Source organism: Penicillium pulvis, assembly GCF_028828015.1.
Source record: "Penicillium pulvis strain IBT 33274 chromosome Unknown contig_1_segment0_segment0, whole genome shotgun sequence".
NCBI classification, from domain to species: Eukaryota; Fungi; Ascomycota; class Eurotiomycetes; order Eurotiales; family Aspergillaceae; genus Penicillium; species Penicillium pulvis.
Window position 1 is genome coordinate 1286292 of NW_026643074.1, and position 26926 is coordinate 1313217.

Below are 26926 nucleotides of genomic sequence, written 5' to 3' on the forward strand. Positions count from 1 at the left end.
AAAAGGTTGAAGCCACCAAATGGTGGCACCGACTACTGCAGTGCCAAATGTATAGGAGTTTAACCAACGCAGACATCTCCACACTTGGGCAGGGAGTCTTCTGTACCTTATGCGCAATCATTCTGGCCTGGCTATATTGAAGTACAGATAAAATATACGCATTAGATTTCCAGATCTCTTGCAATATGCTCATATTCGTGTTCGAGTATACTTGTAACCAACGGGACGTCAATTCATAGTAAGCGGTGACTCCACTTTTGCTATCGATAACTCAAGTTCTATCTGACCGCCTGTTTTTCCCCCTCGTGCGAAATTACAGCCCTGGAGAACCTTGTTCTCTTACTTCCTATTGTTATTTTTCTTTTTCGTTCCCCATGTCGTTCACTCAAATCCGGATGTAGGGCGATTTCGCGCCACGCCCCCGCGATGCCTCCCAAAAATAGGAAGAAAGCTCCCCGCCAGAAAAAGCAATCTTCCGACTCATCGACCTTAACATCCCCGATCCCAACTACCAATTACCGAGAAATTCACCTTAATGAGGTGGCAGCGCTTCGCTCAATCTATGGCGATGATTTTGAAGACGTCGAAAACCGGCCATCAGCATGGCAGGTGTGTATCAGCTTCTGTTCTCGTGTTCTTGACTTTCAATGTTATAGACGTGACTGACCTTTACGACCCAACATAGCAATCCTCGAACGTGATTTTTAAGCTCCACCTTCGGGCCTCCTCCAATCCAGATATCTGTCTAAGGCTTCTAGTTGAGCTGCCTGCCACCTACCCTAAAAGCGTCCCTAATCTTTCTCTGAACAACTTGGACGACTTTCGCGATGGGGCCCGCTCCCGCATTCAAGAAATCATTCGCGAAAAGCCCGCTTCCCTCTTGGGGTCTGAAATGATTTATGAGCTGGCGGTATCGATCCAGGATATTCTGGAGGATGTAGCGCAAGCGCGTGAGCAGAATAAAGACCTCCCCAGTCTTGAAGAGGAGCGGATGGAACAAAAAGCGGCAGCCATTCAACGTGCGGAGCTTGAAAAGCAGGAGGAAATTCGCAAACAGGAAGCTGCTAGTGCGGCGGAAGAGCACGCTCTGCAGGCAATGCTTCAGGATAAGATTCGGCAGCGAAACCGAGTCCGAGCTTTGCGACGCAAGAGCCGCACTAGTGGGGTGGACTCCAATGAAGTGGATGATCTTGTGGAGAACACGCCGGGTGCTATTTCCTTTGACCCGCCGGTGGCTGTACATGATACTGATGGTCAACCATTGGTGTTCCGTGCCGTGCATGGAAAAACACTACTGCACTCCCAACAGGCTAAGACAACATACACTGTGAGGCCAGTTGTATCCGAAGGTCGGTGCCATGTCCCGCAACTAGTCCTCAAGGAGATATTCCTAGATGAGAAAAGCTCGAATGTTGTTTCATTCCGTGAGCAGATGCGGACCAGCGAGGATAAATTGGAGAGCCTGAAACGACTTCGGCATCCCAATGTAGTTGATTTTGTAGGATTCAAAATCACTCGTCCTATTAGCGATTTCAATTCGTCGGATGATCTGTGGACCGTGTATGCTCTCTTTGAGCATGCTAACAAAGGCTCGCTCTCTGAACTTCTTGATATTGTCGGTACTGTTGCAGTTGAGACACTCCGCGGCTGGATGATTCAACTTCTCGAAGCCCTGGAATTTTATCGCCGGAGCGGATTTGTCCATGGAACTATCAACTGTGGCCGAGTCATGATATTCAGGAATGGATCCGGTGCAACGACTGTAAAGCTACAGTCTAGCGTGGAAGAGGCTCTGCCAGACTCCCCTGGTACAAAGCGTTCTCTGAATGCATCCAAGTCGCCACTATGGATTCCTCCTGAGCTGACACAGGAGGGCGCTCTACCAACTATGAAGACTGATGTCTGGGACCTGGGCATTGTTATGCTGCAGATGGCCTTCGGAAAAGATGTCTTGCTAAGATATACCTCTGCCAACCAATTAATGGTTTCCTTAGGTCTCTCCCCGTCATTGCAGGATCTACTTCGGGAGTTCTTCCGACCTGACCCCAAGAAACGTGCGACTGCCTTCCAACTGCTGCCGTCGGAGTTCTTCCGGGTTGATGCGCCTTTAACAATGCGTGAAAGAACTTCCAATTCTGTATCCATGCAGAGGAGGCCCCGACTGGACTCTTTTGGCACCCTCCCAACATTCTCGCGATACCATCACGATTTTGACGAAGCGGGCCACCTCGGACGAGGTGGATTTGGACAAGTCGTCAAAGCAAGAAATAAGCTCGATGGTCGATTTTATGCCGTCAAAAAGATCACCGAGTCCTCCGCCCCAGCGTTGAAGGATACCCTATCTGAAATTATGCTTCTTTCGCGATTGAACAACCCCTATGTCGTTCGGTACTATACCGCGTGGCTAGAGGAAGATTTCCATCACATTTATGAAGAGGCCATTTCATCTACCGACGGTGATTCATTTGGCAGCCAGGATCATCGTGAACTGAGCCCTGGTGGTCTTGATTTTATTAGTTCCAGCGGGTATCCCAAGATTGAATTTGCTGCCAGCGATAGTGATGAAGAAAATGAGGGAACAATCTCAGAGCGTCGTCATCAAGATTCGCCTGGATGGTACGCAACGGACAGCAAAGACAGTACTGAGCTTAGCCACACTAGATCTGGCTCATACGGTCGTCCGGTCTTGAATACCCTGTACATTCAAATGGAGTATTGTGAGAAGCACACACTGCGGGATCTGATCAAGAACGGCTTGTGTGATGATGTCGATCGGTCATGGCGCCTTTTCCGACAGATTCTTGATGGTCTGAGCCATATACATAGCCACGGCATTATTCATCGCGACTTGAAACCGGACAATATCTTCATCGATGTTGCCAACAACCCTCGCATTGGTGATTTTGGTCTCGCTACTAGCGGTCAATTCACGACAGCAGTACGTTCGTCCGCCCCAGGTGATTTTGATGGCAATTTCACCCGTAGTCTGGGAACGACCTACTATGTCGCACCGGAGATGAAGTCAGGAAATGCGGGTCAGTACAACGAGAAAGTTGATGTGAGTATCACTGAACCAGAAGTGCTATATATCCATAATGCTAATCTATGTTAGATGTTCTCCCTTGGTGTCATTTTCTTCGAGATGTGTCATCCGCTGCCGACAGGCATGGAGCGTGATGAAACGCTTCGAGCGATCAGAGAGCCTGATCATAAACTCCCATCTACTTTTGAACAATCTGAAAAGTTTGTTCAAGGCCAAATCATTGAGTCTCTTCTCAATCACACGCCTAGCGAACGGCCAACAGCTGTCGAGCTGCTGTCTAGTGGAAGGATTCCTCTTCAGGTTGAAGAAGAGACCTTTCGACGTGCAATTGTGCATCTGCTCTCCGATCCAAACTCCCCTGATTACAAGAAAATTCTCTCTGCGATATTTTCACAATCGCCGAAGAAATTCGAGGATATCGCTTGGGATATGGACTCTCACGGGGCCCCAGCTGCGAATGAGCTACTCGTTAAAGGCCTTGTCCAGGAGAGATTGACTTCCATCTTCCGAAGACATGGCGCCGTGGAATCGGCGAGACAAATGCTATTCCCACGATCTCACCATTATTCCAGCCAAGCCGTGCGGTTGTTGGATGTTTCAGGTCACCTTCTACAACTGCCGTTTGATCTCACACTCCCAAATGCGCGTGCAATTCCCCGACAGGATCGCTCGCTGGAAAAGACATTTGCTTTTGGAACTGTTTACAGAGATTCGGCTCATGGAAGTGAGCCCCGGACTCATCGGGAGGTGGACTTCGATATCGTTTCCTACAACACTTTGGATCTTGCTCTGAAAGAGGCCGAGGTCATCAAAGTAGTAGACGAGATTATTGAAGAATTTCCGCCCCTCCGGTCAGCTTCAATGTGCTTCCTTGTCAATCACTCTGATCTCCTACAGCTTATCATGGAATTCTGTCGCATTACTGCTTCTCAAATTCCGTTGGTGAAAGAGATTATCAGCAAACTCAATGTTGGGAAATGGACGATGCAAAAGATTCGCAGTGAACTTCGGTCTCCATCGATTGGTGTGGCGTCTACCTCGCTGGACGACCTTGCTCGGTTTGACTTCAGAGGTATGTGTGAAATATTCTGCCGTCGAACAAACAATACTAATATTCAAATAATAGATACACCGAAAGAAACGCAGCGGAGACTGCAAGCCATTATGGAAGGCACCGAATACGCAGATCGAGTTCCCGCCATCTTTGCTCGCTTGAACCTGCTCATGACCTACCTGCAAAGCTTTGGTGTGAAACGCAAAATCTACATCAACCCTCTGAGCAGCTTGAACGACAAGTTCTACCGAGGAAGCATACTTTTCCAATGTGTCTTCGATCAAAAGCGCCGTGATGTCTTCGCTGCAGGTGGCCGATATGACCGTCTGATCCAAGAATTCTCGCCGAAGGCCCTGTCCAGTCGGCCACAAGCACACGCTGTCGGATTCAACCTCAGCTCCGATCGACTTGTAATGTCAATGGCCGGATACCTCCAAACCAGAGCCCCTCCAAAAGAAACAGACACCGGCGCAGATTACTGGACAACCCGCAGATGCGATGTCCTGGTCGCCAGTTTCGATCCAACGGTCCTCCGTACGACCGGAATAAAGATCGCTGAAGACCTCTGGACGAACGACATCAGCGCCGAAATAGCCGTGGACGCCTCCTCTCTGGAAGAGTTAATGGCGAAATACCGGGAGCACAACCACCGCTGGATCGTAATCGCAAAGGCAGACAGCAAGGAACGTGGCTACAAAGTCCGCAATCTAGTCCGTCGCGAAGAATTCGACATCCGAAGCTCAGAGCTAATCCCCTGGCTCCGATCCGAAGTCCAGGCCCGTCACCACCGCGAAGGAACGTCCGAACAACGTCAATTCCGCCAACCAAACCAGCAAGACGCAATCCAATCCAACGAAAAAGCGAACAACGTCCGTATTCTCGTGCCTCAGCATCGGAGCAAGAAGACAAATCGACGAAACATTGTGGAGTCGGCTTTACTTTCTTCTCGTGAAGTTGCCGATAGTGCCCGCAATGGACCTGTCGCTGCTATCGATACCCGTGACGAGGTCCTTGCTGCTATTCGTGGAACGAGACTTTCGGATACGGAGAGCTGGCGGAGTGTTATTCAGAATGCTCCGCTTACTGAACGGAAGTACCTCAGTCAAGTTTATGATCTTCTCATGGATTTTGCATCTGAGGCTCGGTCTAGTGAGAGACCTGATGGCTACACTAATGCGTTTATCTACAACTACCGGACCGGCTCGTGCGTTTACTACGACCTCGGCTGCAGCGACAGATGATTATGAATAAGAAATAGAAATGGGGAGGAGGGGGGAAGGGGATTTGAAAAGGGGAGTCAGTGCTTTGAATCTTTGCTTTATCTTGTCTGCATCAAGGCATTCCTGCATACCTGTATTATGGGCGGTTGTTTGTATTTGTGACTTTTCTTCCAGGCTGTCCTGGAACTATCCCCCTCATCGTCATGTCATGCATGTTTTAGCGAGTACTCGGGATACCCCGTTATGAATAACGTCAATATTAACGAAGACCGCTTTGGGGCAAGAATCTTTTGAATTTTGAAGAGGTATCGCTATAGTACAAAGAATCACAAAGTTATAGATTGCAGTCTTGCCCACACAGCATAAACCAAAGTCTAATCGCTCTCATCATCGCTTCCATAAGCAACTAAAGGCCCAGAAGGCTTGGACGCAGCCTGTGTCTTAACATTACCACCAGCCAGTCCACGCAGCGCAGCCACAGTCGCACTAGAGAAAATTCCATTCTGAGCTTCGGGCTCAGGCTGTGCGTATGACGGCTCAATCATCAACTGCTCTTCCGAAGCCTCAAGCTGAGCAGCCTCCGGTGCTGACTCGAGCTGTCGTGTGCGAGCGTGCCACACATCATCTGGAACATCGTATCCATCCAATCCGAAACTGCCCTCGATCTTCTTGCGCTTCTTAGCTTCGGGGTCTCGACCCTCGATCTCGGCCACGAAAGCTGCCGGTAGTGCGCGGCGCACTGCTTCAGCGGCTTGCTCTTCCAATTGACGTGCCTCGCGCTTTTGTGCCATTGGGTTGGGGTCAACTGTTGCCCATCGTACGTTCAGGATTTCGTCTGTTGGAATGTATTAGATAAACAGTCTTTCATGCTACTTCAGTTAGACTTACTGTCATCTAAGGCTTGGTGGCTCATAGCTTCCTTGGCCTGTATGTTATATTAGTCAAGCGCCCTGTGCGCATTGCGATTCCACTTACAAATTGGGCGTTGGCCTCGTTCACATCTATGAGGTATTAGCATGGGTACTCGATATGAGCTTTGGGATAACTCACATGTCACGAAAGCAACTCCGCGGCCGGTCAAAACTCGGGTTCGTGCAATTTCTCCCCATGGCGCGAAATGGCGGGCCACAATTTCTTCAATTCCGTCCTGTAACAATATAGTCAGCTCCCGGTCTTCTGACAATGGATGTATCGCAAGCATACCGAGACATGAATTCTGCCGACGTAGAGTGTGCGATTTTGCCGTTGGACTATATCGAAGGTCAGTAGAGGAAACAAAAGAAGGGTTCTCGATATGATTTACAAGATCCAACACCACCCATGTCCTATATAGTTGTCAGCATGGCTATCCCGGTATCATGGCCTCAGTGAGCTTTATCGAAGGGGAAAACATACATCTCTGTAATCCGAATGCTTGTCACGACCTGTTCCATCACAAAGACGTTAGTTCATGAACCACTTATCACTTATCGTTTCAAGGTATAGTTCCGTACCGAAACAATCCACGTTAGGATTGAAGAGATCATGAATAGTCGGTAGCCGGTGAAGGTATTCACAGTCCGCTCCTTTGCAGCACGTTCCCTTCGCGAAATAAAGCTATCGAGACCAAGTATCAGCAAACTGATTCGTAGCGGGGAATTTTGAGCGCACGTACACAGAAGAATGAACCAGTCACGCGATCCGCCTTGGTGTATCCCGAATCCTTAATAGGGTCGCATCTCGTCGGTGCAGGTGTATTCAATCCGAATCTATCTTCGCGATCACCGCCGGACCTGTTTCAAGCGCAAGTTAGCGAATGATTCGGCGCAAAGCAAACGGAGCACGATCGCGGCCAGAAAACACTTACCATTTGCTGTACCAAATATTGAAGAGATCTCCAGTCTGTGGGGGCTGTTCAGACTTGATTTCTGAAGGATCGACCTGAACGCGAGCTGGGCGGCGTTTCTTCCGAATGATCTTCTTGGTTTTCTTGACGGGTTCAAGCTGCTGTTGCTGCTCTGACTGCTCCTCCGACACGAGAGCAGTATCTTGCGCCATCGCAGGCTCAGCGATTGGTGATTCGGCCATGGTTGGGGCGAAAATGGAGAGATGAACGTTGAATGAAGGTTCGCAGTATCGCGGAGCTTGAACGGAGGTGCAAAAAGCGATTACATAATCATCTTGGCGGCCGGTTTTCACGAACAAAAACGCTTAACTCGAATTGATATTTCTCATTTAGCGAGTTTGGAGTGAATCAACCGGCACAATGGTGAACATTACAGAAAAGATCAAGGAGTATGTACCCTGGAGATGATGTCTACGGGTTGATGCTTATAAATCTGCAGGATTGAGGATGAGATGCGCCGGACGCAGAGTAAGTTGACCCGATATCCAAACGCTTATCACCCCGCTAACATGCCCCGCAGAGAATAAGGCGACAGGTAAGATCCAGCCTGGTTGAAATTTCAAGTTGATACATGTATTGATTCTATATCAGAATATCATCTGGGTCTATTGAAAGGGTACGCATTCCGCACTCTCTACCCACGTGGGTGGATGTATCAAGATCACCAAATTAACTTTCTAACAGAAAACTTGCTCGTCTGCGAGCTCAACTCCTCGAGCCAGTAGGTGGTGCCGGCTCCGGTGGTGGTGCTGGTTTCGATGTCAGCAAGAGCGGTGATGCGCGTGTAGCACTTGTCGGATTTCCATCCGTCGGAAAGTCCACTTTCTTGTCCAAGATCACCAAGACCAAGAGTGAGGCTGCAGCCTACTCTTTCACTACTCTGACAGCTATTCCCGGTGTCCTGGAGTATGGTGGTGCGGAAATCCAGATCCTGGATTTGCCCGGTATCATTGAGGGTGCCTCGGAAGGAAAGGGTCGTGGTCGTCAGGTTATTTCGGCTGCTAAGACCAGTGACTTGATTTTGATGGTCTTGGATGCGACTAAGAAGGCAGAGCAAAGGGCTTTGTTGGAGGCGGAGTTGGATGCCGTTGGCATTCGTTTGAATAAGGAGCCCCCGTATGTATTCAGTTGATGGGATGATAGGTTGTTAGTTGCGGATGACTGACTGGTGCTCAGGAATATTTATCTCAAGGTCAAGAGTGCTGGTGGCATGAAGATCACTTTCTCGCAACCACCTAAGGGTCTGGATGAGCGGATGATCTACAACGTTTTGCGGGACTACAAGATTCTCAACTGTGAAGTGCTGGTGCGAGATGAAAATGGTAAGTGTGATACATGTTTTGAACCTCGATGCGTGTCAAATTACTAATTTGAATGATAGCCACAATTGACGACTTCATCGATGTCATCATGAAAGACCACCGCAAGTACATTCGCTGGTGAGAATAAGACCTGAAGTGGCCTGATGATCATAATGTGGATTCGCTAACATTGTTCTAGCCTTTATGTCTACAACAAGATTGATAGCGTCAGCCTCGAGTTCCTGGACCAGCTGGCTCGTGAGCCTTACACAGCCGTGATGAGTTGTGAACTTGATTTAGGAGTGCAGGAGGTTGTTGAGCGGATCTGGAAGGAGTTGAGATTGATGCGTCTTTACACCAAGCGGTATGAAAACCCTGCTCTTACTTGGGATACGATTTGCAAGAATAATTAAATCCAACTGACAACCGGAATACAGAAAGGGAACAGACCCTAAATTCGATGAGGCGCTTATCGTGCGTCGGGACTCCACGATTGAAGACGTGTGTGACCAGATTCACCGTACCCTCAAGGATACATTTAAATATGCCTTGGTGTGGGGTGCCAGTGCCAGACATGTGCCACAACGTGTGGGCTTGGGGCATGCGATAGCGGATGAGGATGTGGTTTCCATTGTGGCCAAATAGTTTCTACAGTGAAGCTTCTACGATTTGATAACGAAGAAAAAAAGCCATGCAGAAGACAAGGATATGCTCAATGACAATACTTACTGTTTATCTTACAATCAAGATTATTTTTCAGCTACATGCAGCTACTAAAAGGAATAGTTATGTTATAACTTATTTCTTGAATAAATAAAATTTGAAATGTCACAATGAACTATGAACAAAATGAACCCCATATTTGCCTTTCCAACCAAGTGCCAAACTCCCAATAAAACATCAGATCAACTAAGCCGAAGCAGCAGCAGCAGCAGCGGCAGCAGCAATGTTCTGCATACCGATGGTGGGCTGGACACCCACACGCTCCTTAGCCAAAAGGTCCACCAACAGACCGTTGGGGCGGCTGTCACGCTGGGGGTACAGACCAGCCTGGCTGTTCTTGTACTTCAGCACACTGTCCAGGTAGATGTCGAAGAGGTAGGACGAGTCGAGAGGACCGCCCTTGGCCTCGGGGTGGAACTGGGTGCTGAAGATGGGGCGAGACTTGTGGATCATGCCCTCGTTGCTCTGGTCGTTCAGGTTGACGAAGTAAGGCTTCCAGTCGGAGGGAAGGGTGGAGGCATCAACAGCGTAACCGTGGTTCTGGCTGGTGATGTGGCAGCGGCCAGTGCTCAAGTCCAGAGCGGGGATGTTGTGAGCCCGGTTTCCGTACTTGAGCTTGATGGTGCTGGCACCGGTAGCCAGAGCCAACAGCTGGTGACCAAGACAGATACCGAAGATGGGAACCTGGGAGGTCTCCATCAGGCGCTTCAAGTGGAAGACAGTGTCCTGGCAGTGGGTGGGGTCACCGGGGCCGTTGGAGATGAAGACACCATCGAAGTGGTGGGCGACCTTGTGGATGGGGAAGTCGAAGGGGAAGACAGTGACGCTGGAGCCACGGCCGACCAGGCTTCGCAGGATGTTCTCCTTCACACCACAATCGATGACAGCCACGTGGGAGGTGGGGTCAGCAGCGCTGATGTGGAAAGGCTGCTTGGTGCTGACCTGACGCACCAGGTGGATCTGCTCGGGGTCGGTGAAGGCCTCGTCCTCGTTGGCATCGTACTCCTCACCAACAGTGATGCGAGCCAGGGAAGAACCCTGCTCACGGAGGTAGGTGACAATGGCACGAGTGTCGACACCGGAGATGGCGGGAACACCCTCACGGGCACACCACTCACCCAGAGACTCAACAGCAGTCCAGTGGCTGTACTGCTCAGCAACGTCGGCGACGACGACACCGGCAGCCTGCAGGTTGGGGGACTCGAAGTACTTCAACAGTCCATTGCTATCCTTCTCGGCCGAGGGAACACCGTAGTTGCCAATCAGAGGCTGGGTGAAGACCAAAATCTGACCGCGGTAGGAGGGGTCGGTCAGGGACTCAGGGTACCCAACCAGGGAGGTGGTGAAGACGGCCTCGCCGGAGATGTTGGAGCGAGCACCGAAAGACTTTCCGGTGAACATGGGACCGTCACGAATAGTGAAGGTAGCGGGTTCCATAGCAGCACGCTGACGGACCGTGGCCATGAAGCGGGCCTGAGCAGGGCTCTTCATGGTGGTGAAAGCCGCAGCCCGGGTGGGCATGGCCTTGAAGACGTTCATGAACATTTTGAGATGTATATGCGATAATTTACTGAACAATAAACACGTAGGTCGATTCAGTTAATGGAAGACTTCCAAAGGTGATCTAAGGGGGGAAAAGTATTAGTATGGAGGGTCAATGGCGAGATAAAGAGGTTGTTGATCGAGGGACATACCCGAGATATAGTCCTGGGAGGTGAAAGTTGAGGGTGCCAAACACATAAGCGCGACTCTAGGTGTAGCAGTCAAGAGAAAGGGAGGGAAATAAATTCCTTAGTGAGACATGAGTATCGAATGCTTTAAGTGGAGTGTGAAGGGTAAACTGGGGAAGAGAAAGAAGAGAGGACGGCAGCCGGAAAGAGGTTTTTCGTTGACTCAGTGCGGGCACGTGCCCCGAGCGGCGGTGGCCAATCAAGAGCCCGGGCCGACATCGGCAGGCCACGATTGCTGACTGGTCCATTTCCGCCTTATCAGACCCGATAGTACCTAATAGCATCTCACCGCTAATTAGCAAATCGCAGTCATTGGATTTCCAAAGATATCGTTAGCTAGTAGATAGGCAGTATCTGTAGTTTTTTATCACCTAGATAAAAATATTGAACCTCAATTGTGTTCTACTCGGTAAGTTCAAAGATCAAAAACTACAGTACGCACCATGTTTACAAAGCTCTTTGAAACAAACAGAAAAAAAGATAATGGCAGCCTTAAAAACCTGGAATTGACATAAGTCCCGTCATGATCGTCCCAATTACCCAATCGTAACCCAATTCGACATAGCCCTGGCGATCGAGGTCCACCGCCCAGCCACCTGCAACCAAACATGTTGACCGCCGCTTGAACCAAAAACCCGCAGTACTGTACAGTACTATGAACCATGCAGAACTCAAGCGATCCCAAGTGGATGCCGTAAGGTTTCTATGGCATCATATGCGGCCCGGTCCCGAATGTCAATTGGAAACCTCAAATATCCTGGTGGCTGCAGTCGTCGAGGCGCCTGGACGCCCTTTAGGATTTGAAGTGGGGTTGTTGTTAAGGAGTCGGTGTAATAGCGCAGATATGGCTATTCCTATTGCACTATTCTTTCGCCTAATGTGAGGAAAAACAAATCTATCTCGTAATAGTCCCCGCTCTAGTGCTGGAAGGACAGCGCTCATTTTTGCGAACTAAAAGTTGATTTCTAAGTGTCCCATAGCGAGTTCTAGTTATTTCTACCTGATATAGATGATATAGAAAAAAAAGTCTATCCGGAGTGACTAGGAATTTGTATCCAAAGAGGACATATCTGTATTTTATCACAATAGTCATTACACCTAATTAACCCCATTATATTCCCATTTCAGGCAACGGCCATGGCACATCAGTCATAAGAAACTGATCCAGATCAAAATTCTGCAAACTAGGCATATCAATAACCAAATCCCCCAACCAAGAGAGCTCGACATCCGAAACTGGTGCATTGACCTGCTCAACCACCTCCTCCAGATGTGTCTTCTCCAGTTCCCCGCCACCGACCGCCCCATTACTCCTTCCACTTTCACCAACATCCTGCTGTCTAAAGACAGCCGCAGCAGCAGAATTAGCCCTTAAAACATCACCCAATGCGCGCGTATCATCCTCCTTCCGTCGCTGATGCATAGCAACAAGTAAATAAGCCGTTGAATACGCTTCTCGCATGACATCCGTGTCGTAGACCGTAACCACCTCCCTTAGCGTGAGCATCGCATCTGGGAGAAGCTCCAACGCGGCACGATTATCGATTGCCAGAAGTGTGCAGACGACTTGAAAGGGGACATTAGCGACCTGGTGCCACGGGCAAGTAGAAGCTACCATTTCGCGTGCGGCGCGTAAGCCACGACTTGCGATTGCGAGGAAGCGTTCTGGACGGGTTGAGAGTGGAGCGTGGGCATTTAGAGCGCGGACACGACGGTATATGCAAAGCATTAAATTGCATTGGACTAGAATTAAGGAGGGTTCTGTGTAGACTAGGTCTAAAACAGAGGACAGGGCTGTTTCGAGGTCGGGAAGGTCTTGTTGTGCTGAGGTTGTCGGGTCGAGACTTTCAGATAGGGGGAGAAGATGGAGGAGATCTGCTCGACTGGGGTTTTGGGGAATGATCCTGGTTGTTGCGCCGTGGACAACGACGCGGGAGCGGCCTAGATCGAATGAGATCCAGGTGTTTAGGTGGCGAGCCATACCGAAGAGACGGCGGCGGGTATCTGGGGTATTGGGTTCGGTGCTGTTGTTCTGGGGATTTGTTTGGGATTGTGTGCCTTGGAGAATACTTGAGTCTGAATCGGTTGATTCGAGATGCAGACCTGCTGCCTCGATTAAGTGCATCAATGTGCAACTTGCCATCCAGCCGGCGTGTGGCGAGGCTGTCATACGTAGGTAGGCGACACGAAGAACCCAGCCAGCTATGATATCGATTGAGGGTGTTTCTGCACCCAGTATGCTCTTTTGTAGAATATGATGCGCTGCATTAACGACGCGGAGCTCTGTGGGAGTTCTTTCGCGTTGTGAGAACAAGTACCCAAATGCCGCGACGCCATATAAGACGGCATCATATGATTGTTCCGATAGCTGAACTTGCGCTTCCCAACGGTGCGTAATACGAGAGAAAAAATGTTGACGATCTAAAAACGAGTAACATGGATCGACTTTTTCAAAGTAGATCACCGCCAACCGTCGCATCTCTTCCTGCGAAAGAAGCTTCGTAATGAGCACCGGCGCCAGCGCCTCTGCAGAAAGCGCAGTGGACAATCGCCTCTCCCCTACATTCCACGCAAAAAGATGCAATCTCGGCGCACGAGCTGGATCAATACGCAGCCCAAGTTTGCGAACAAACGCGGCGCCAGAATTCGCTTCGAGGGAATGGCTCACCCCTGCATCGCCGACCCGATTGAAAGAGGCAGGAGAGGTCGTACTCTCGGTAGTGCTGACGGCCTTCGGAACTGGATATGCTAGACCATCTGGGGGTCTTTGTGGTTCATCCAGCGCTGGGAGACTGGTGCCATACGCGCTAGTGGATCTGAGGCGCTTCTTGCGCGGGGCAGCGCTGTATTGACAGTCCACGCCGGACTGCACGCATGTCGCGCAGGGCTTTTCGCCTGAGCATTTCCTTTTACGGGATTGGCATGATAGACAGGCGGCGCGAGAGCGCTTGCGCGGCTTGGAGTCGGCCATTATTGTAGAAGTTGGAGAGCAGTGCGGGCGTGGACGGGATTGGCCAGTGTTGTAAAGGCCGGGGCCGCCCGCATATCCTTGTAATAAATGATGCCTTGAATCATAGATCATTATTATGGAAGGTTGATTAACAACCGCAATGATTAATTCCTAATTTTGATCAATCCATACATTACAAGTTCGCACTTTTGGAGATAGTGGAGGTCGGAGATCCCCGGTATATCCGGCAGAGAGACGTGATATGCTGATAAGAACATTGCTGCACTCTATACAGATATCCATATTATACTTCCAAGGTTCGTGATTTGTATGTTTCTATAGATAATTCGAGATGGTAAATATAGTCCCAAACGCCCATATCAATGCATGTGGGATGATATGATCCCAGTCGCCAAAAGAGAAATGTAATGAGAATAGCCTGCAGAATATTCTACTCCTTCTTATCACGTTTATGAGAACGTTCCGTCTTGCCATTGGAACCGAGACCGGACGACCAGGTGACTTGCACAAGTCGCCACAGAATCCACAAGAATCCAAGGGAGATGACAGCGCATGTGGCCACTTCGATGTTGCGAGACTTGAAAAGGCCCTCTCCATCTTTAAGGTGAAGGACAGGGAAATCTATCTCCTCCACAAGATGATCGGACTGAGGGTGAAACTGGTAGAAGAGTGTACGGGGAGCAAAAAGGCTGTCATAACCGAGGTGCTTGCGGTCAAATGGATTGATGCCCATACCAGCTTCTTCATCCTCTGCGCTGCAAGCCCAGAAGACGACTGGCCAAGGGACATCCGCAGATCGGTACCCTGAATCAGAAGGATTAAGGTAGCGTAGATGAAGGGGAATGGTAGCGGTCCAATTGGCGGATTTCACAACGCTGTCGAGGTCCTGGTCCACGGGTGTAGCTAGTTCAATGAGCCAGGTCGAGCCCCAGCGCTTGACGACCCAGTCTGGGGCCTCCAGGTCTGTTTCACCCGCATGGGCACGCAGACCTGCTAAATTATGGGATCGGAGGAAAAGCGAATCGGTCGTGCCAATTTGATACTGGTCCGCGAAGACAGATGATGGAAGTGTCACGTACGTATACAAACCGCAGGTCGTGTCATCGGGTGCTGGGGGTAGGCCCAATGAAGAGCGAGGGATAGATATGGACATTGTCGGATGTAGACCGGTTGGCTTTGCGAATGAGACCATGTAGCTGGCGGACTGGGGCAGAGCGTGATGCCGTGAAGGGAACGAGAACATCGTAGGTTCTATATCAAGTTAGTGTGACACTCCTATAATAGCCCCGCCTAAAGCAGTGATAGGGTCCAGCATACTCAATTTCTTGTCCTCTCCTACGACTGCTAACAGCCCTCCGACCTTGATTTCATCCGCATCGATTCCCTTCTCCGCTCCCAACAGCCCAAATTCGACTTTGTCAGCCTTCAAAACAGGGCCTTTTATCGTCTCCGACCAGACTGTCTCTGGAGCATTATTCCAGACCCCTGACATTGTCAATGTGTTCGAGGTGATATCAAAGTCCAAGTCGACATTGTCGGCCTTGAGGAGGAGGGCAAGATCGTGCGCAGTGCATGGCCCGTCTTTTGCACACGCATTTTTGACGAGGAAATCAATCAGTGATGTCAAGGATGGTAGCTGTGTATGGTATTGTAGAGAGGCTGCGATACCAGACTCGGTGGCTCGGAGCGGGGGTGCAATGAAAGTGTCCTGTATAATCGCAGCGCATTAGATTAATCCAGTAGAGCAATATATAGCCAAGCAGATCCAAGTATTTTCAATGCGAAGGAATTAGCGGAGGTCAATTTACCTCCGGACTTGTGCAAATCACATCATCTTCTACGACCCCAAACGCGGTTCGAAGGACCGAGCATAATGCATCCCTAATCGTCCCAGTCAACAATCCGATGCACCTTAGATATGCTTTCCAATAAGTATACACTTACGATGACTGGCCCGCAGTAACAGGAGTATAATGCACGTGTAGACCAGGGGAGACTCTGCTGGCAAAGGGCGCGATAGCATCGAAGGGCCGCTCGGTAGCCCAACGAATGTGGAGTTCTTGTGATTGACGGCATACGGCACGGAGCTATGAGAATGAAACAAAGTAGTCAGCCTCTATACTACTGCGACGGCATCATTATCTTCCCTACCTCTTCGGGGAGGTCATCCAAATCGAAGGTAATGCGGTCTTCGCGGGCGGCATCCAGACCCTGGATCTGAACGGAGTTTGAGAGAAGGGACACTTGTTCCGGCGCGAAAGGCGCCTCAGGGCGCTGGATATAGGTGATTCGTCGCTTCATGGTGGAGCTATGGAGGTGGACAGTAAATAAAGCGGGAGTGGAATTGGGAGCTCGAAGGTGCTTCTCCGCATGGCCCGATTGGGTTTAGGGTCGTTCTCTACTACGCATATACGTCACAATTGAAGATAGAATGTATTGAAACATTTGAGGTATCATTGAACTCCTAAAAATAAAATAGAAAAATCATATCTGATCATAGCCAAACTGTGAATCATTGTCATTAAAACCGCCCATTTGTGTATCGCTCACACCAACGCCAGTATGCATGCTAAATATCCAAGAATCACGTTCACAGCACATCGCCCAAGATTTGTTTTTGTTCAGCGGTCAAGCTGGTGGGGAACTTGACATTGACCTTGACGACAAGGTCACCGCGGTCGCTGGGCTTCTTGGAGATCACCATGCCCAGACCAGGGAAACGTTCCTCGTGGCCGGGTTGTGTTGGGCCGGGCTTGCTGACGCGGATTGACTTGCCGTCAATTGTGCGCACGATACGTTCCCAGCCTGTCAAGGCTTCCTTAAGTGTGAGGGTCACTTCTGTAACGAGATTGTCGCCAACACGTTTGAAATCGGGGTGTGGGGCCTGTAGACAATGTTAGCAAAGACTCACAAGCAAGGGATGAAGTAATCACAAACCTCTTTAACAATAAGATGCACGTCTTGTCGACCGCCTTCTTCCTGGTCGCCAACATTCTTATACTTAATCTTCGATCCAGCGCGCAGGCCAGGTTTTATGGTAGCTTCCAGCGTCACTTCATCGACAGTGCGCTTTCCACTAGCATCAAATGCTTTGCTCTTCGTCTTAACTTTCTTGGTAGTGCCCTTGAAAATTTCCTCCAAGGTGAGCACCAAGTCGGTCTCAACAACAGTCGGCTCGGGTGTCGGTGCACGGCGTGCTTTTTGCGAGAATCCTCCTCCTCCGCTGCCACGTCCACGCGCAAAGCCACCCATACCGCCATTGAGCATTGAGAAGATATCATCATCGAGACCGCCTCCGCCGCCACCGCCACCGCCAGTCGCTTTGGCGAATTCAGTGAAGATGTCGTTTTCGTTACGGAATCGGAAACCTCCGCTGCCGCCTGGACCGGTCGAGAAGTGGAATGTGCGTGCGCCGCCGCCGCCGGGCATGCCACCGAAATCGAATCCACCGGGCATGCCCCCGGCACCAGGGCCTGCACCTCCGGCTCCACCACTTGATGGTGGGGGGCCGCCGCGGAGTAGATATTCAAGGCCGTATTGATCGTAGACCTTACGTTTTTCGGGATCAGATAGGACTTCGTATGCTTGGGATACATCTGCGATTAGGTATTAGTCATGGTGATCTTACGCCTTAAACCAATAGGAGGGGTAGAAAGCGGGGTCGAAAGTTGTAAAACTTACCTTTGAACTTCTCAGATGCCTGCGGATTGTCCTTGTTCTTGTCTGGGTGATATTTCAAGGCAGCCTTGCGGTAGGCTTTCTTGATTTCATCTTGGGTTGCGGTGGGTTTGATGCTCAAGGCATCATAGAGCTTGGTTTCAGCTACCATTGTGTATGTAGGATGGAATTGAGTTTTTTTGGAATCAAGACCAAAAATCACAGGTGGACTGGAGCTTGACTAAAAGCCAACGGTCGGTTCACGCCGTCAAAGAAAGAGTCTGAAAGAATATGTGGTGTAGTTCTCGAATGACGTAGAAGATTCGGGGCGAAACGAGGCGGTCTGAAAGTGTATGATGCGAGGTTTGAGCGCAAAGTCGGATGTTCGGAGCAGAAAGAAAAATGGATGAAAGGGTGGAGCAGCAGGAAAATAAGAAAGAATAGATATCTAGCTTGGAATGCAGATGGTCCGACCTTGCAAGAGAAACAGGACTTGTAACTGTTCTCATACGTTATCGAGTGCGGAGTGACTGACGTATGACGTCGTGGGCACGGAAGCTTCGAGAAGCTTCCGTGCCTTTGATCACACGGTGGGTTGTCTGATGTCTGATTCTAATTGCAAGAAGTAAAAATAGCCAGCCACAAATTTTACAGGTGGGGTATCTTTTGTTTGATCGACACAGCGCCGTTATATTTGGCCTCTTTGTGATACTGTATGTAGATAAGAAGGTTCCATACAAAGTCAATATAGTATAGAACCAAAACCGATATTCTACAAAACCCGGTCGCAAACCATTTGACTCTCATCCATGAAGCAAATTCCTGATATATCTTCAATCTCTCCATAGCCATTCGCAATGTGATTATGACATGCCATGCCGATGTTCATCACCAAGTCTAGGGTCCTAGCATACGGTTCCCTTCTCCGCTCTGGCATTACAAAACGAACGCCATTGGAATATCCAGACTATAACCCCATATTCATGGTGATTACGGTAATTAGTGTACACGCAGACCAGAAGGAGAGATCTAGTTATGTACTGCAAATGACTGCATAAATTGCAACTCGTTCGACCGAAGAAACACGAGTCGATGAAAAAGTGTCTGCGGCAATCGTGATATATTTGTGGCCGCAACTGCCCCAACAGTTGATCATGGATGACTCAAGGTCCCATTGATGAGAACATCCCTGGCAAGTCGCGCAAGATTTTTCTGTTTGCTGATCTTGACGGCTAGATTTACCGTTAATCGCAGCGCAAGTGTGATTGGGTTGAGATAATGACCGTGGTAATCATGCACACCCCCCTCTTCTCTTGAGATACTAGCCAAGCCACGCCATCACTATCCAAAAAAGAAAGTCAGCACACCCCAATCGACATAATTCAACCAGAAGTACAAGGAAGCTCATATCAAGTCCTTCACCTTATAAATATAACATCATATCATAATTTCACCATAAATCATAACACTGATGTTCACTCCCCTGGTATGGACTATTTGCTTGCAATGTGCCGGTATTGGAGACACGAGCAAATGAACACCGTGGATTTACTGGTTGCGTCTCTCCCAGAAGCATAAACCCATCAAAGGTTGGCGCCGGTCGAGGAAGTAGAGGAAACCGAGGGAGTGGCTCCCTTACAGAGGCATATGGGTCATAGACAACTCGGCAACTGTATTGTGCAGGTTAGCTTTTCTGGATTATAAAATGCCCGGTCGATAATAACATTCTTAAGTCCCGGTAGGCAGCCTATGAAATAGCGCATAGTAGTCATACCTCGCTAGCACCCATCGGTGCATCGCGAAAAGGTATTCTCATTCTCAGGGAGGGTATGTCGATCAATTAAATTACCGGTGATGTTCATTCTTGATGAAACTGACGAACACCAAGTCTTCCGCCGCCATGAGAAGAACTTCAAGTAATCCTGATTTGGCGATATCACCTGCTTGGTCTCCAGCGTTGCAAATGCTTCCCATAGTTTCTTGACACATTTTGATGGGTCCTAATGTAAATTCGCATTCTGGTCAAACCAATCCGCAACTCTTCGCTATGAAGCCAAGATATTTTTCTGTCCGAATGGCTGAATTGAGTCTTTGTTGTTGGTTGTACTCGTCTTCAGGTCCTGTCAGGGTCGATCATGGAGACTATCGGAAAGGACTGATGAAAAAATTGTGAGAGCGTGACGAAAGCATCAAGTACATTGTGATCAAGTGATCGGATGGTGACAAGATGAGGCGAAGAGAAGTCGAAATATATGTGAAGTGACGTTGCGAAAGTTTTTGTATCGGACAGAGAAGGTATCAAAGATAGTTTAAGACTTCGATAGATAGAGATTGAAGGATGCAAAGGATAGGGCAGGTAAGAGTTGAGGTGTCAGAAGTAATGGCAGGAAGCTTTTATGTATCGAAAGAAGAGAGTATTAGAGGGACAAGAAGAGTTCAGTGGATACCAAGGGACGGGGAAGTGAGGTTGATGGATGATATTTGTAAAGTAACACATTATATTTAGACTTTGCCGACGAAAGGTATCCAAGATTCAATCAAAAAGGGGTTCAAAAGCTATTTAAGCTCGGAAATATACCGAAATCGCTGGGATATGCAAAGAAGACAGCTCTCATGCAAGGCCATCCAATCAAATGCAAAGTACCAATCCTGACCAATTATATGGGTACTCCTGTGTCAGCTTCTATCTTCAACAGGAAGCACCTGGACACAAGAAAAACATATCTATACAAACACTCAGCCCACAACAATATAGTCTTTGATGACAGCTGTATTGTTGACCACACTGGCAATCTGATCATCGGTGCAAGTCGCATCGAGAGACAAAATATAGCACACCGGATCGGGGCTTTCAGGCACCTCGTTCTTGATGTGCCAAGTGGACGAAGGCCCCTCGGTGGAGTAGGAAGCATTGCGAGCAGTATCAATCTTGCCAGTAGCCAGATCCCGATCAAATAGGGCGCGGTGGAAGATTTCGTACGCAGTCTGAGGCTGGTAAGCAGGCACCTCGTGACCAGCCTGATAAACACGGGCAAAAGAGAAGTTGCCATGCTGGCGGACCTGTCCTCCAATGTATGACGAGTTGGTCTGGAGAGGCGAATATCCAGCCGCGCGGAAAGACTCTGCCTTGGAATAGTTGATGCCCAAACTGACATCCTCGCCGCCGATCCAATCACAGGCATAATCCCGGTCGCCGTAGACGAGTGAAACCTTGACACCGGAGTCTAGGACATAGCCTAGATCACGAAGGTAGCCGTGCACATCGCCGCGGGCATAATCACCGGTTGACGTAAATGCACTATAGACACTGTCGATAGACTCGGTGTAATTGATGGGAGCACCCAGGGCCTTTTGCACCCAATGCTGGCTGAGGAATCCAAAATACCATTGTGGCGGAAATGGATCGGGACTTTTATGGGTGATATCGTAGTAGCCTCGACCGGCAAAATTAGTATAAGGACCCTCGACGGCATTGCTACAGAAGCTGTTCGCTTTCTGACAAGCCTTGTTCACGGTTTCGTTGTTGCCATACATCTGTGGGTCGCCTTCCGCTGCAAGGGCCCGGCAGTCTGTGATCAGGTCCTTACACCCACCGGGTTTGCTCCATGCATTCAAGGCTTCCTCGTACACAGTCTTGTTGATTGTTTCAATCCCGTAAGTATTATTATACGCCATCACCGGATACGTCGGCGCCTGCACAAGAAGATCGACACAACCATTGATAATGCCCAATGTGTCCAAGTGAATATAATGCGATTCTCCAGGGGCAGTGATCGTGCCATTTTTGATCTTCTCATTCTGCTCTTGAAAGAACGCAGTAAATGACGGTCCATAGCGACCGCCGTATGACTCGGTCCAGATGCTAACGCGATCATCGCGTGGTTTGTACTCCGGAAACTCGGAGAACCAGGTCTGCGCCAAGTGCCAAAGTGACCGGGCGGCATTTTCGGTGCTGTTAGCAGTGGAGGTATTCTTCTGACTGGTCGTCGTGCCGACATAAAAAGTATTGTTCTGCTCCGGAACGCCATGCGTCCACTCGGATACATTCCAAGCGGACGCGATCTGGTCGAAAGTGCCGTTCGTGGGTACATCGTAGCTGAAACCCACCTGATTGGGTTGGTCGATGTACAGCATATTGACATAGTTGTTCCAAGACCAGGGATTGAGTTCGGTCGAATTGGAATCCGCGTTGACGCGGCAAGGGCCGTTCTCCTGCAGGAGACCGATCAGGGACGAGCTGCCGGGCCCACCGTTCATCCAAATAGACAGCGGCGCGTTTCTCGCGTCATGACGAGACTCGAAAAACCAGAAAAATGTATTGATGGGATACTGCTGGTCCACGTCTACATCGCCCAAGGTCCCCGGTGGTAGGTGTATGTAGCCGGAGTAGGATTTGACCCCAGCGGTGGTTTCACAGATTCCCGGCTGCACGGAATTAGCGAGCGACTCGTAATTATGAAGTGACCTGACATTGACCTACCTCCTTGTATGATATTTTAACACCTTCATCGTGCTTTGACTTCACGACCTTCAGTCCCTCGGGTGTTGATGGGAAGTACTGGGCGGCGGTAACACCCGCCAAGTAGGCGGCGGCGAGCAATTTCATGGGGACAGCCATGGGGAGGTGATTGACGAAGCGCAGGAACCAAGGCTGCGGAAGCAGCTACTTTATGAATCACCTGGACACATCACGGGGACCAGTGGAGCAGTGATCGGCGACGTAACGCGATAAGAGAGTGGGGAAGATCGTGAGTCTTATCTTGCCGAGCTCAATGACTCTGCTACCGATGATACTAAATGATTGATTGGAGCTTTTTTATTAAACACCCTCACTAACCGCATTTATAGTAACGCAGTATCCAAGAGCCAGGAAGTGATAATATTAAGTAGTAGATTATTACTAAATGTGAAGATGATTATCAAGTAAAACCCACTGAGCCACCTTTTCTTACCTATATCATGGCTCTAATGGAGCATTATATCGTATATCGACGTTTATCAAGCGCGGTGATGCGATGTCCTTTAATACTTGAGATAGAATTTATGAACTGAAATTACAGCTTTGCTTGAATGCGGTTAGTGAGAGTGTTCACCTAATCTTGTGGTGTTAAATGATCGCGCTCCCTTGATTCCTAGAGTCAGATCTACAGAATGTCTTAGGTGGAATTAACAAGTCATTACAAACCATGAATTTCCATTCTAAGTTAAACAAGGTACAGTTCAACTATCATAGAGAACCATCAAGAGTCGAACCACGTTCTTCCTGTCTCAGCTTCAACATAGAACCCTGACGACATTGAATCATCCCGCGGTTGCATTTCAAGTTGTATTCAACTCCATATCAAACTCAAACAAGTATCGCATTCGGATCTGCTCTGATTTCCGATAGCTGTATTCTTTTTGAATCGGCCACAGCCCTAAGCGGTATTTCACACCGGGGGGAACATTCAGCATTTTGACTCCTTGGAGGTCAGGGTGCACACACCCTGCATCGCACCACTGATCGCCCTTAGTCTTATTTTCTCTGAATTCAGGCGAGCAGACCTCACAAAGAAGCATGAGTTGAGAAACGCCGACTTTAAAGCCGGTCCGCCTGTAGCAGTAAGTGGTCGAGTAGCCTGCAAGCCCAGAGAGAAAGATCTTGGGTTCCACTAGGCCCCCGACCAGCCCCGTTTCGAAAATGCCTTTGAAATAATCATTTCCGGATCCATGCCACAGTAGGCACCGCCCGTGGTCATTCTGAGCGTCTGCCCATTTGAGGAACCGGTCGGCTTCACCCAGTCGCTCGATGCGGAAAATGTTTTTTAGCTTATTTTCGTAGGACTAAGATTCCCTTAGTCGACTATACCAATCCCTCTCATAATAAAAGGTATATGAACTAGAATGCAATAAGTGAACTTACATTGTAACCAATGCCATATGCATGACGCATGTCTGAGAAGTTGAAATAATTTTCCAGAATTCGATATTCCTTGGTGGTTGGATCCACTATTAGAAGTTAGCGTCTTGTTTCTAATGGAAATTTTACTGAAAGGACATGAAAAGTGAAGATTAATAACCTAGAGCCATGTGAGTAAGGCCAAGAACTCGGGGTAGATGCTGCGTGAGCTGTTTCTCAACCCATCCAAGAGGTCGATTCGACTGAGAGGCCGTCGCAAGAACGTGGAGGTACGACAAGTGATCTTGCTCGCGCTGGATCCAATCCAAAGAGCGGGGAGCTTTGCTTAATCCATCACCTACGAGACAGTGATAACATTGTAGCATCATCAACGCAGGGCTGTCATCGGAAGTTATTTCGGCTGCAAGGTCCGGACGGCCCAATAATCGTTCTAGAAGAGCAATGCCAGCACGCAAATGCTGCACAGTCACCAGAACACTGCCATTTCTGATGGGACCGGCGGGTAGCCTCTTTAAGAAGGCTTTGATGAGGTTAGTCTGATCCTTGCTGGGTGTAATATGACTGAGCACAGCTTTCACCGCTGGTGAAAGTGTCTTGGCGATATCCAGAGCAGATGGACAAGCCTCCTCATCTTTAAAATGGTGTTCGACAAAAATGAACTTCCCCTTCTTCGGGTCTTTAAGGCGGCTCTTCCAACGAAGGCCGGTAGCATCGTGGAATATCTCTTGAAATGCGGCTTTGGCTTCTTCCAGACTACCAAGACCTGACCGACTGGCCTTGGCAATCACTTCCCCGGTCTTCTCGTGGCTGTATGTATGATACTGATTTGCAATCAGATCACAAAGTAGCTGAATGCGACATATCACAAACGGGCGGGTTGTTTCTCCAGTCTTTCGAACTAAGGGCTTGATCAAAAACGCATCCCACTCATCATCGCCCTGCTCCCAAACAGAAAGATCTATTTGAAGTTGGTTAGAACAAGCTTGTGTATTCAGCAACTCATTCAAGAGCCCCCTCGGCAGTATACTCACCCTTTGGAAGATCGGGGAAGAATTTATGCACATTGTTTTGCAGATAATGAAGATAATCTGCGTCCGACGAGGTCTTGGCTACTTTCTTTGTACCATCGCCTGCATCCTCAAGACCTTCCAGTGTTCGCTTGGCTTCACCAGCTGCACCAAATGCCTTTAGTTTGGGCTTCGGTTTATCGGCCTTGATCGGCCTGAGCTTTATTTCATCGGCCTCCTTCGGTTTGGGCTTGGCTTTGTCGGTCCTCTTCAATCTGGGATTGGGTTCATCAACTTCCTTCAATTTGGGCTCAGGATCATCGGTCTCCTTCGATTTGGACTTGGCTTTGTTAGCCTTCTTCATGTCAGGCTTGGGCCCATCAGCCTCTGGTTTAGGGCTGGCCTTGTCATTTGCCTTCGGCCTGAGTCCAGCTATCTTTATCGTCTCCAGCCTGTAGTCTTTGGCATCGATTGGATATCCGCACTCGATAGACAAAAGAAGCCATGGGAGGGTGACGATCTCGCAGCCCTTACTAGCTGCATCCTTGACTATCCCAGAAAGTCTGTTAGTGGGTTAACTCTCATGGATATAGAGCTTGCTGCTTACTTTTCGCAGGCATAATGGATTTTTTAACGTATTTCTCGGTCGTAATGAGATGGGTGCATTTTTCGATTCGCGAGTCGTAGTCTTCAAAGCTGGCGCCCCATTTCTCGATCTCTTCCCGAATTTCGTCTGTATAGGATATGGAATAGTGAGCCATTCACTCCAGAGATACACCCAGCCCCAGCCGTATTCTAACGTACCATGCTTTCTGCCCAGAGTCAAATTGCCATAGAGTGCAATCACACAGTCTTCCGGAAATTCGATGTTTGTAGTGTCTATTCTTTCCAAAGTGCTCGAGCTCTTGTCCCCCATGTCAGTCTCCATAATGGCTTCAGAGGGGGCAAAAATGGCGTTTGGTATGAAGGGGGGAACTGGGGAAGGCAAGGAACTGAGGAAGACAAGCGTTTGTAGGAAAAATCATACACGACATCATGGGTTTTGAATTTTATGCCTAGGAGAGAGCTCAAAATTGCGGGAAATTTCCGGCAAACAAACTGAGACGAGCTTGGAACAAACGCCAGAAAGGCGCTGCAAACTTATTTGTCACAAAATAATCAGGATCAAGCTGTGCAAGGCAATGGGTCACTTGGCTGGGCTACTCCACTTCATATAAGTCAGCATTGTGGAAACAAATGATGGAAAGCGCAAACATAGAGGGTGGATGAACTCGAGGGAAAAAGATATTCCATGACACCTGACAAGGACCGAGATGGAGCACTAGGCGGACATATCAGAGCAACCTGTAGTAACTCTGAGCAGAATGACCAGGAGCTTGTGCTCAATCTATTGGTGGAAATCGGGTTGCGTTGTCGAATCCAGTCATATATCGGGTTCGACGTAAGTACTGTTTCGCAGAATTGACCACGAACAACTCCCCAGGGTTCCAAAAAAAATATCATATAAATTTCAGGTCAGATCTAATAGGTCGAAGAGAGTAACAAAATCAAAACACTTAATGAGATTCCCTCCAGTAGGTGCCTGGGTATGTACTCGATATTATCACTACTCCAAATACTTAATACTGTGTACTCAATCCAACATACGTATCTCATCTCAACAAAGATTTAACATTTGAAAGATAACGACAGGCAACACAAGGGTATTCGAACAAGCCATGAGCAACCAATCAGATCTAGTTGCTGGTAAAGTAATTGAAAGCCAAGACTGGGCCCAGTTTGATCTCCTTTGCCCAAGAATCAAGATCATATCGGATCCGCGACCAATTTCCCATTTTCTGACCATCGGCCGGAGCATACTTTGCAGTTTCGAATCCAGCAGGCTGCTCATACAGGTAAAACGTATAGCGATGAGGACCGCTACCTGGTGGGGGTGCAGGACCAATATAGTTGCAAACGAAGGGCGCACTAAGATCTAGCTGTCCCGACTCAGAAGCCTTGACTCCAGGTTGGATCCAGTGAAGGATGGGTCCAAGGACTTTGAAAGACAGGAAAGGAGCGTCAATGTCCAGACATACGACAAAGTAAGTCTTGTCGGTTGATAGGCCAGGGAAGGAGAGCTTTGGGGGTGATTGAGCATCTTTGACTTGTTTAGTTGATGTTGCGGTGTTGGTGTGGGTTCAAGGGATCTGACCTGCGCGGGGAATGTACACTCCGGGCTCGATGTTTTCATGGCTTCCGATGGTCAAGTTGAGGACCTTGGACTTGTCGCTTTCGATGAGCGATAGACCTGCCTGAATACTTTTTTCCGAGGGCATTTTGATTTTGAAGTTTGCTTTGAGGTGGTTCTTAGGTGGGAGATTATGAATCAAGGAAGTTGTGAATGTCACTTAAGCTTTGGGTGTGCCGTTAGGCGCCCCAATATAGTCGGAGATA

At 48.8% G+C, this 26926-nt stretch overlaps 10 protein-coding genes across 10 annotated transcripts; 2 read left to right on the forward strand and 8 right to left on the reverse strand.

The window, feature by feature from the left end:
* Nucleotides 1–426: 426 nt before the first annotated feature.
* Nucleotides 427–5338, forward strand: cpcC (putative protein kinase (Gcn2); the record flags this gene model as incomplete). Its single annotated transcript, XM_057062981.1, has 4 exons — nucleotides 427–609; nucleotides 686–3058; nucleotides 3113–4115; nucleotides 4170–5338. The coding sequence occupies 4 exons, from the start codon at nucleotides 427–429 to the stop codon at nucleotides 5336–5338; spliced, it is 4728 nt and encodes a 1575-aa protein (XP_056923896.1).
* Nucleotides 5339–5691: 353 nt separating this feature from the next.
* On the reverse strand, nucleotides 5692–7384 carry cwc2 (active spliceosome conformation promoter CWC2; the record flags this gene model as incomplete). Its single annotated transcript, XM_057062982.1, has 10 exons — nucleotides 5692–6152; nucleotides 6206–6242; nucleotides 6293–6318; nucleotides 6368–6464; nucleotides 6521–6567; nucleotides 6621–6642; nucleotides 6713–6741; nucleotides 6811–6913; nucleotides 6972–7089; nucleotides 7164–7384. The coding sequence occupies 10 exons, from the start codon at nucleotides 7382–7384 to the stop codon at nucleotides 5692–5694; spliced, it is 1161 nt and encodes a 386-aa protein (XP_056923897.1).
* A 178-nt stretch (nucleotides 7385–7562) lies between these two features.
* On the forward strand, nucleotides 7563–9148 carry N7503_003436 (uncharacterized protein; the record flags this gene model as incomplete). Its single annotated transcript, XM_057062983.1, has 9 exons — nucleotides 7563–7591; nucleotides 7642–7670; nucleotides 7723–7737; nucleotides 7794–7818; nucleotides 7887–8318; nucleotides 8379–8524; nucleotides 8584–8641; nucleotides 8703–8867; nucleotides 8941–9148. 9 exons carry the CDS (start codon nucleotides 7563–7565, stop codon nucleotides 9146–9148), a joined length of 1107 nt encoding a protein of 368 aa, XP_056923898.1.
* Nucleotides 9149–9412: 264 nt separating this feature from the next.
* cpa1 (carbamoyl-phosphate synthase (glutamine-hydrolyzing) CPA1) lies at nucleotides 9413–10771 on the reverse strand (the record flags this gene model as incomplete). The annotated part of the gene is made up of 1 exon (XM_057062984.1): nucleotides 9413–10771. The coding sequence occupies one exon, from the start codon at nucleotides 10769–10771 to the stop codon at nucleotides 9413–9415; it is 1359 nt and encodes a 452-aa protein (XP_056923899.1).
* A 1296-nt stretch (nucleotides 10772–12067) lies between these two features.
* On the reverse strand, nucleotides 12068–13927 carry N7503_003438 (putative C6 transcription factor; the record flags this gene model as incomplete). The annotated part of the gene is made up of 1 exon (XM_057062985.1): nucleotides 12068–13927. The coding sequence occupies one exon, from the start codon at nucleotides 13925–13927 to the stop codon at nucleotides 12068–12070; it is 1860 nt and encodes a 619-aa protein (XP_056923900.1).
* A 430-nt stretch (nucleotides 13928–14357) lies between these two features.
* Nucleotides 14358–16228, reverse strand: N7503_003439 (uncharacterized protein; the record flags this gene model as incomplete). The annotated part of the gene is made up of 5 exons (XM_057062986.1): nucleotides 14358–15178; nucleotides 15245–15635; nucleotides 15736–15808; nucleotides 15872–16014; nucleotides 16079–16228. The coding sequence occupies 5 exons, from the start codon at nucleotides 16226–16228 to the stop codon at nucleotides 14358–14360; spliced, it is 1578 nt and encodes a 525-aa protein (XP_056923901.1).
* A 289-nt stretch (nucleotides 16229–16517) lies between these two features.
* Nucleotides 16518–17756, reverse strand: N7503_003440 (putative DnaJ domain protein Psi; the record flags this gene model as incomplete). Its single annotated transcript, XM_057062987.1, has 3 exons — nucleotides 16518–16811; nucleotides 16865–17523; nucleotides 17609–17756. 3 exons carry the CDS (start codon nucleotides 17754–17756, stop codon nucleotides 16518–16520), a joined length of 1101 nt encoding a protein of 366 aa, XP_056923902.1.
* A 2564-nt stretch (nucleotides 17757–20320) lies between these two features.
* Nucleotides 20321–22202, reverse strand: cp1 (putative carboxypeptidase S1; the record flags this gene model as incomplete). Its single annotated transcript, XM_057062988.1, has 2 exons — nucleotides 20321–22009; nucleotides 22065–22202. 2 exons carry the CDS (start codon nucleotides 22200–22202, stop codon nucleotides 20321–20323), a joined length of 1827 nt encoding a protein of 608 aa, XP_056923903.1.
* Nucleotides 22203–22903: 701 nt separating this feature from the next.
* On the reverse strand, nucleotides 22904–25418 carry N7503_003442 (putative poly(ADP)-ribose polymerase PARP; the record flags this gene model as incomplete). The annotated part of the gene is made up of 6 exons (XM_057062989.1): nucleotides 22904–23407; nucleotides 23487–23572; nucleotides 23644–24441; nucleotides 24515–25039; nucleotides 25098–25223; nucleotides 25295–25418. 6 exons carry the CDS (start codon nucleotides 25416–25418, stop codon nucleotides 22904–22906), a joined length of 2163 nt encoding a protein of 720 aa, XP_056923904.1.
* An 808-nt stretch (nucleotides 25419–26226) lies between these two features.
* Nucleotides 26227–26808, reverse strand: N7503_003443 (YbhB/YbcL family Raf kinase inhibitor-like protein; the record flags this gene model as incomplete). The annotated part of the gene is made up of 2 exons (XM_057062990.1): nucleotides 26227–26630; nucleotides 26685–26808. 2 exons carry the CDS (start codon nucleotides 26806–26808, stop codon nucleotides 26227–26229), a joined length of 528 nt encoding a protein of 175 aa, XP_056923905.1.
* Nucleotides 26809–26926: the final 118 nt, after the last annotated feature.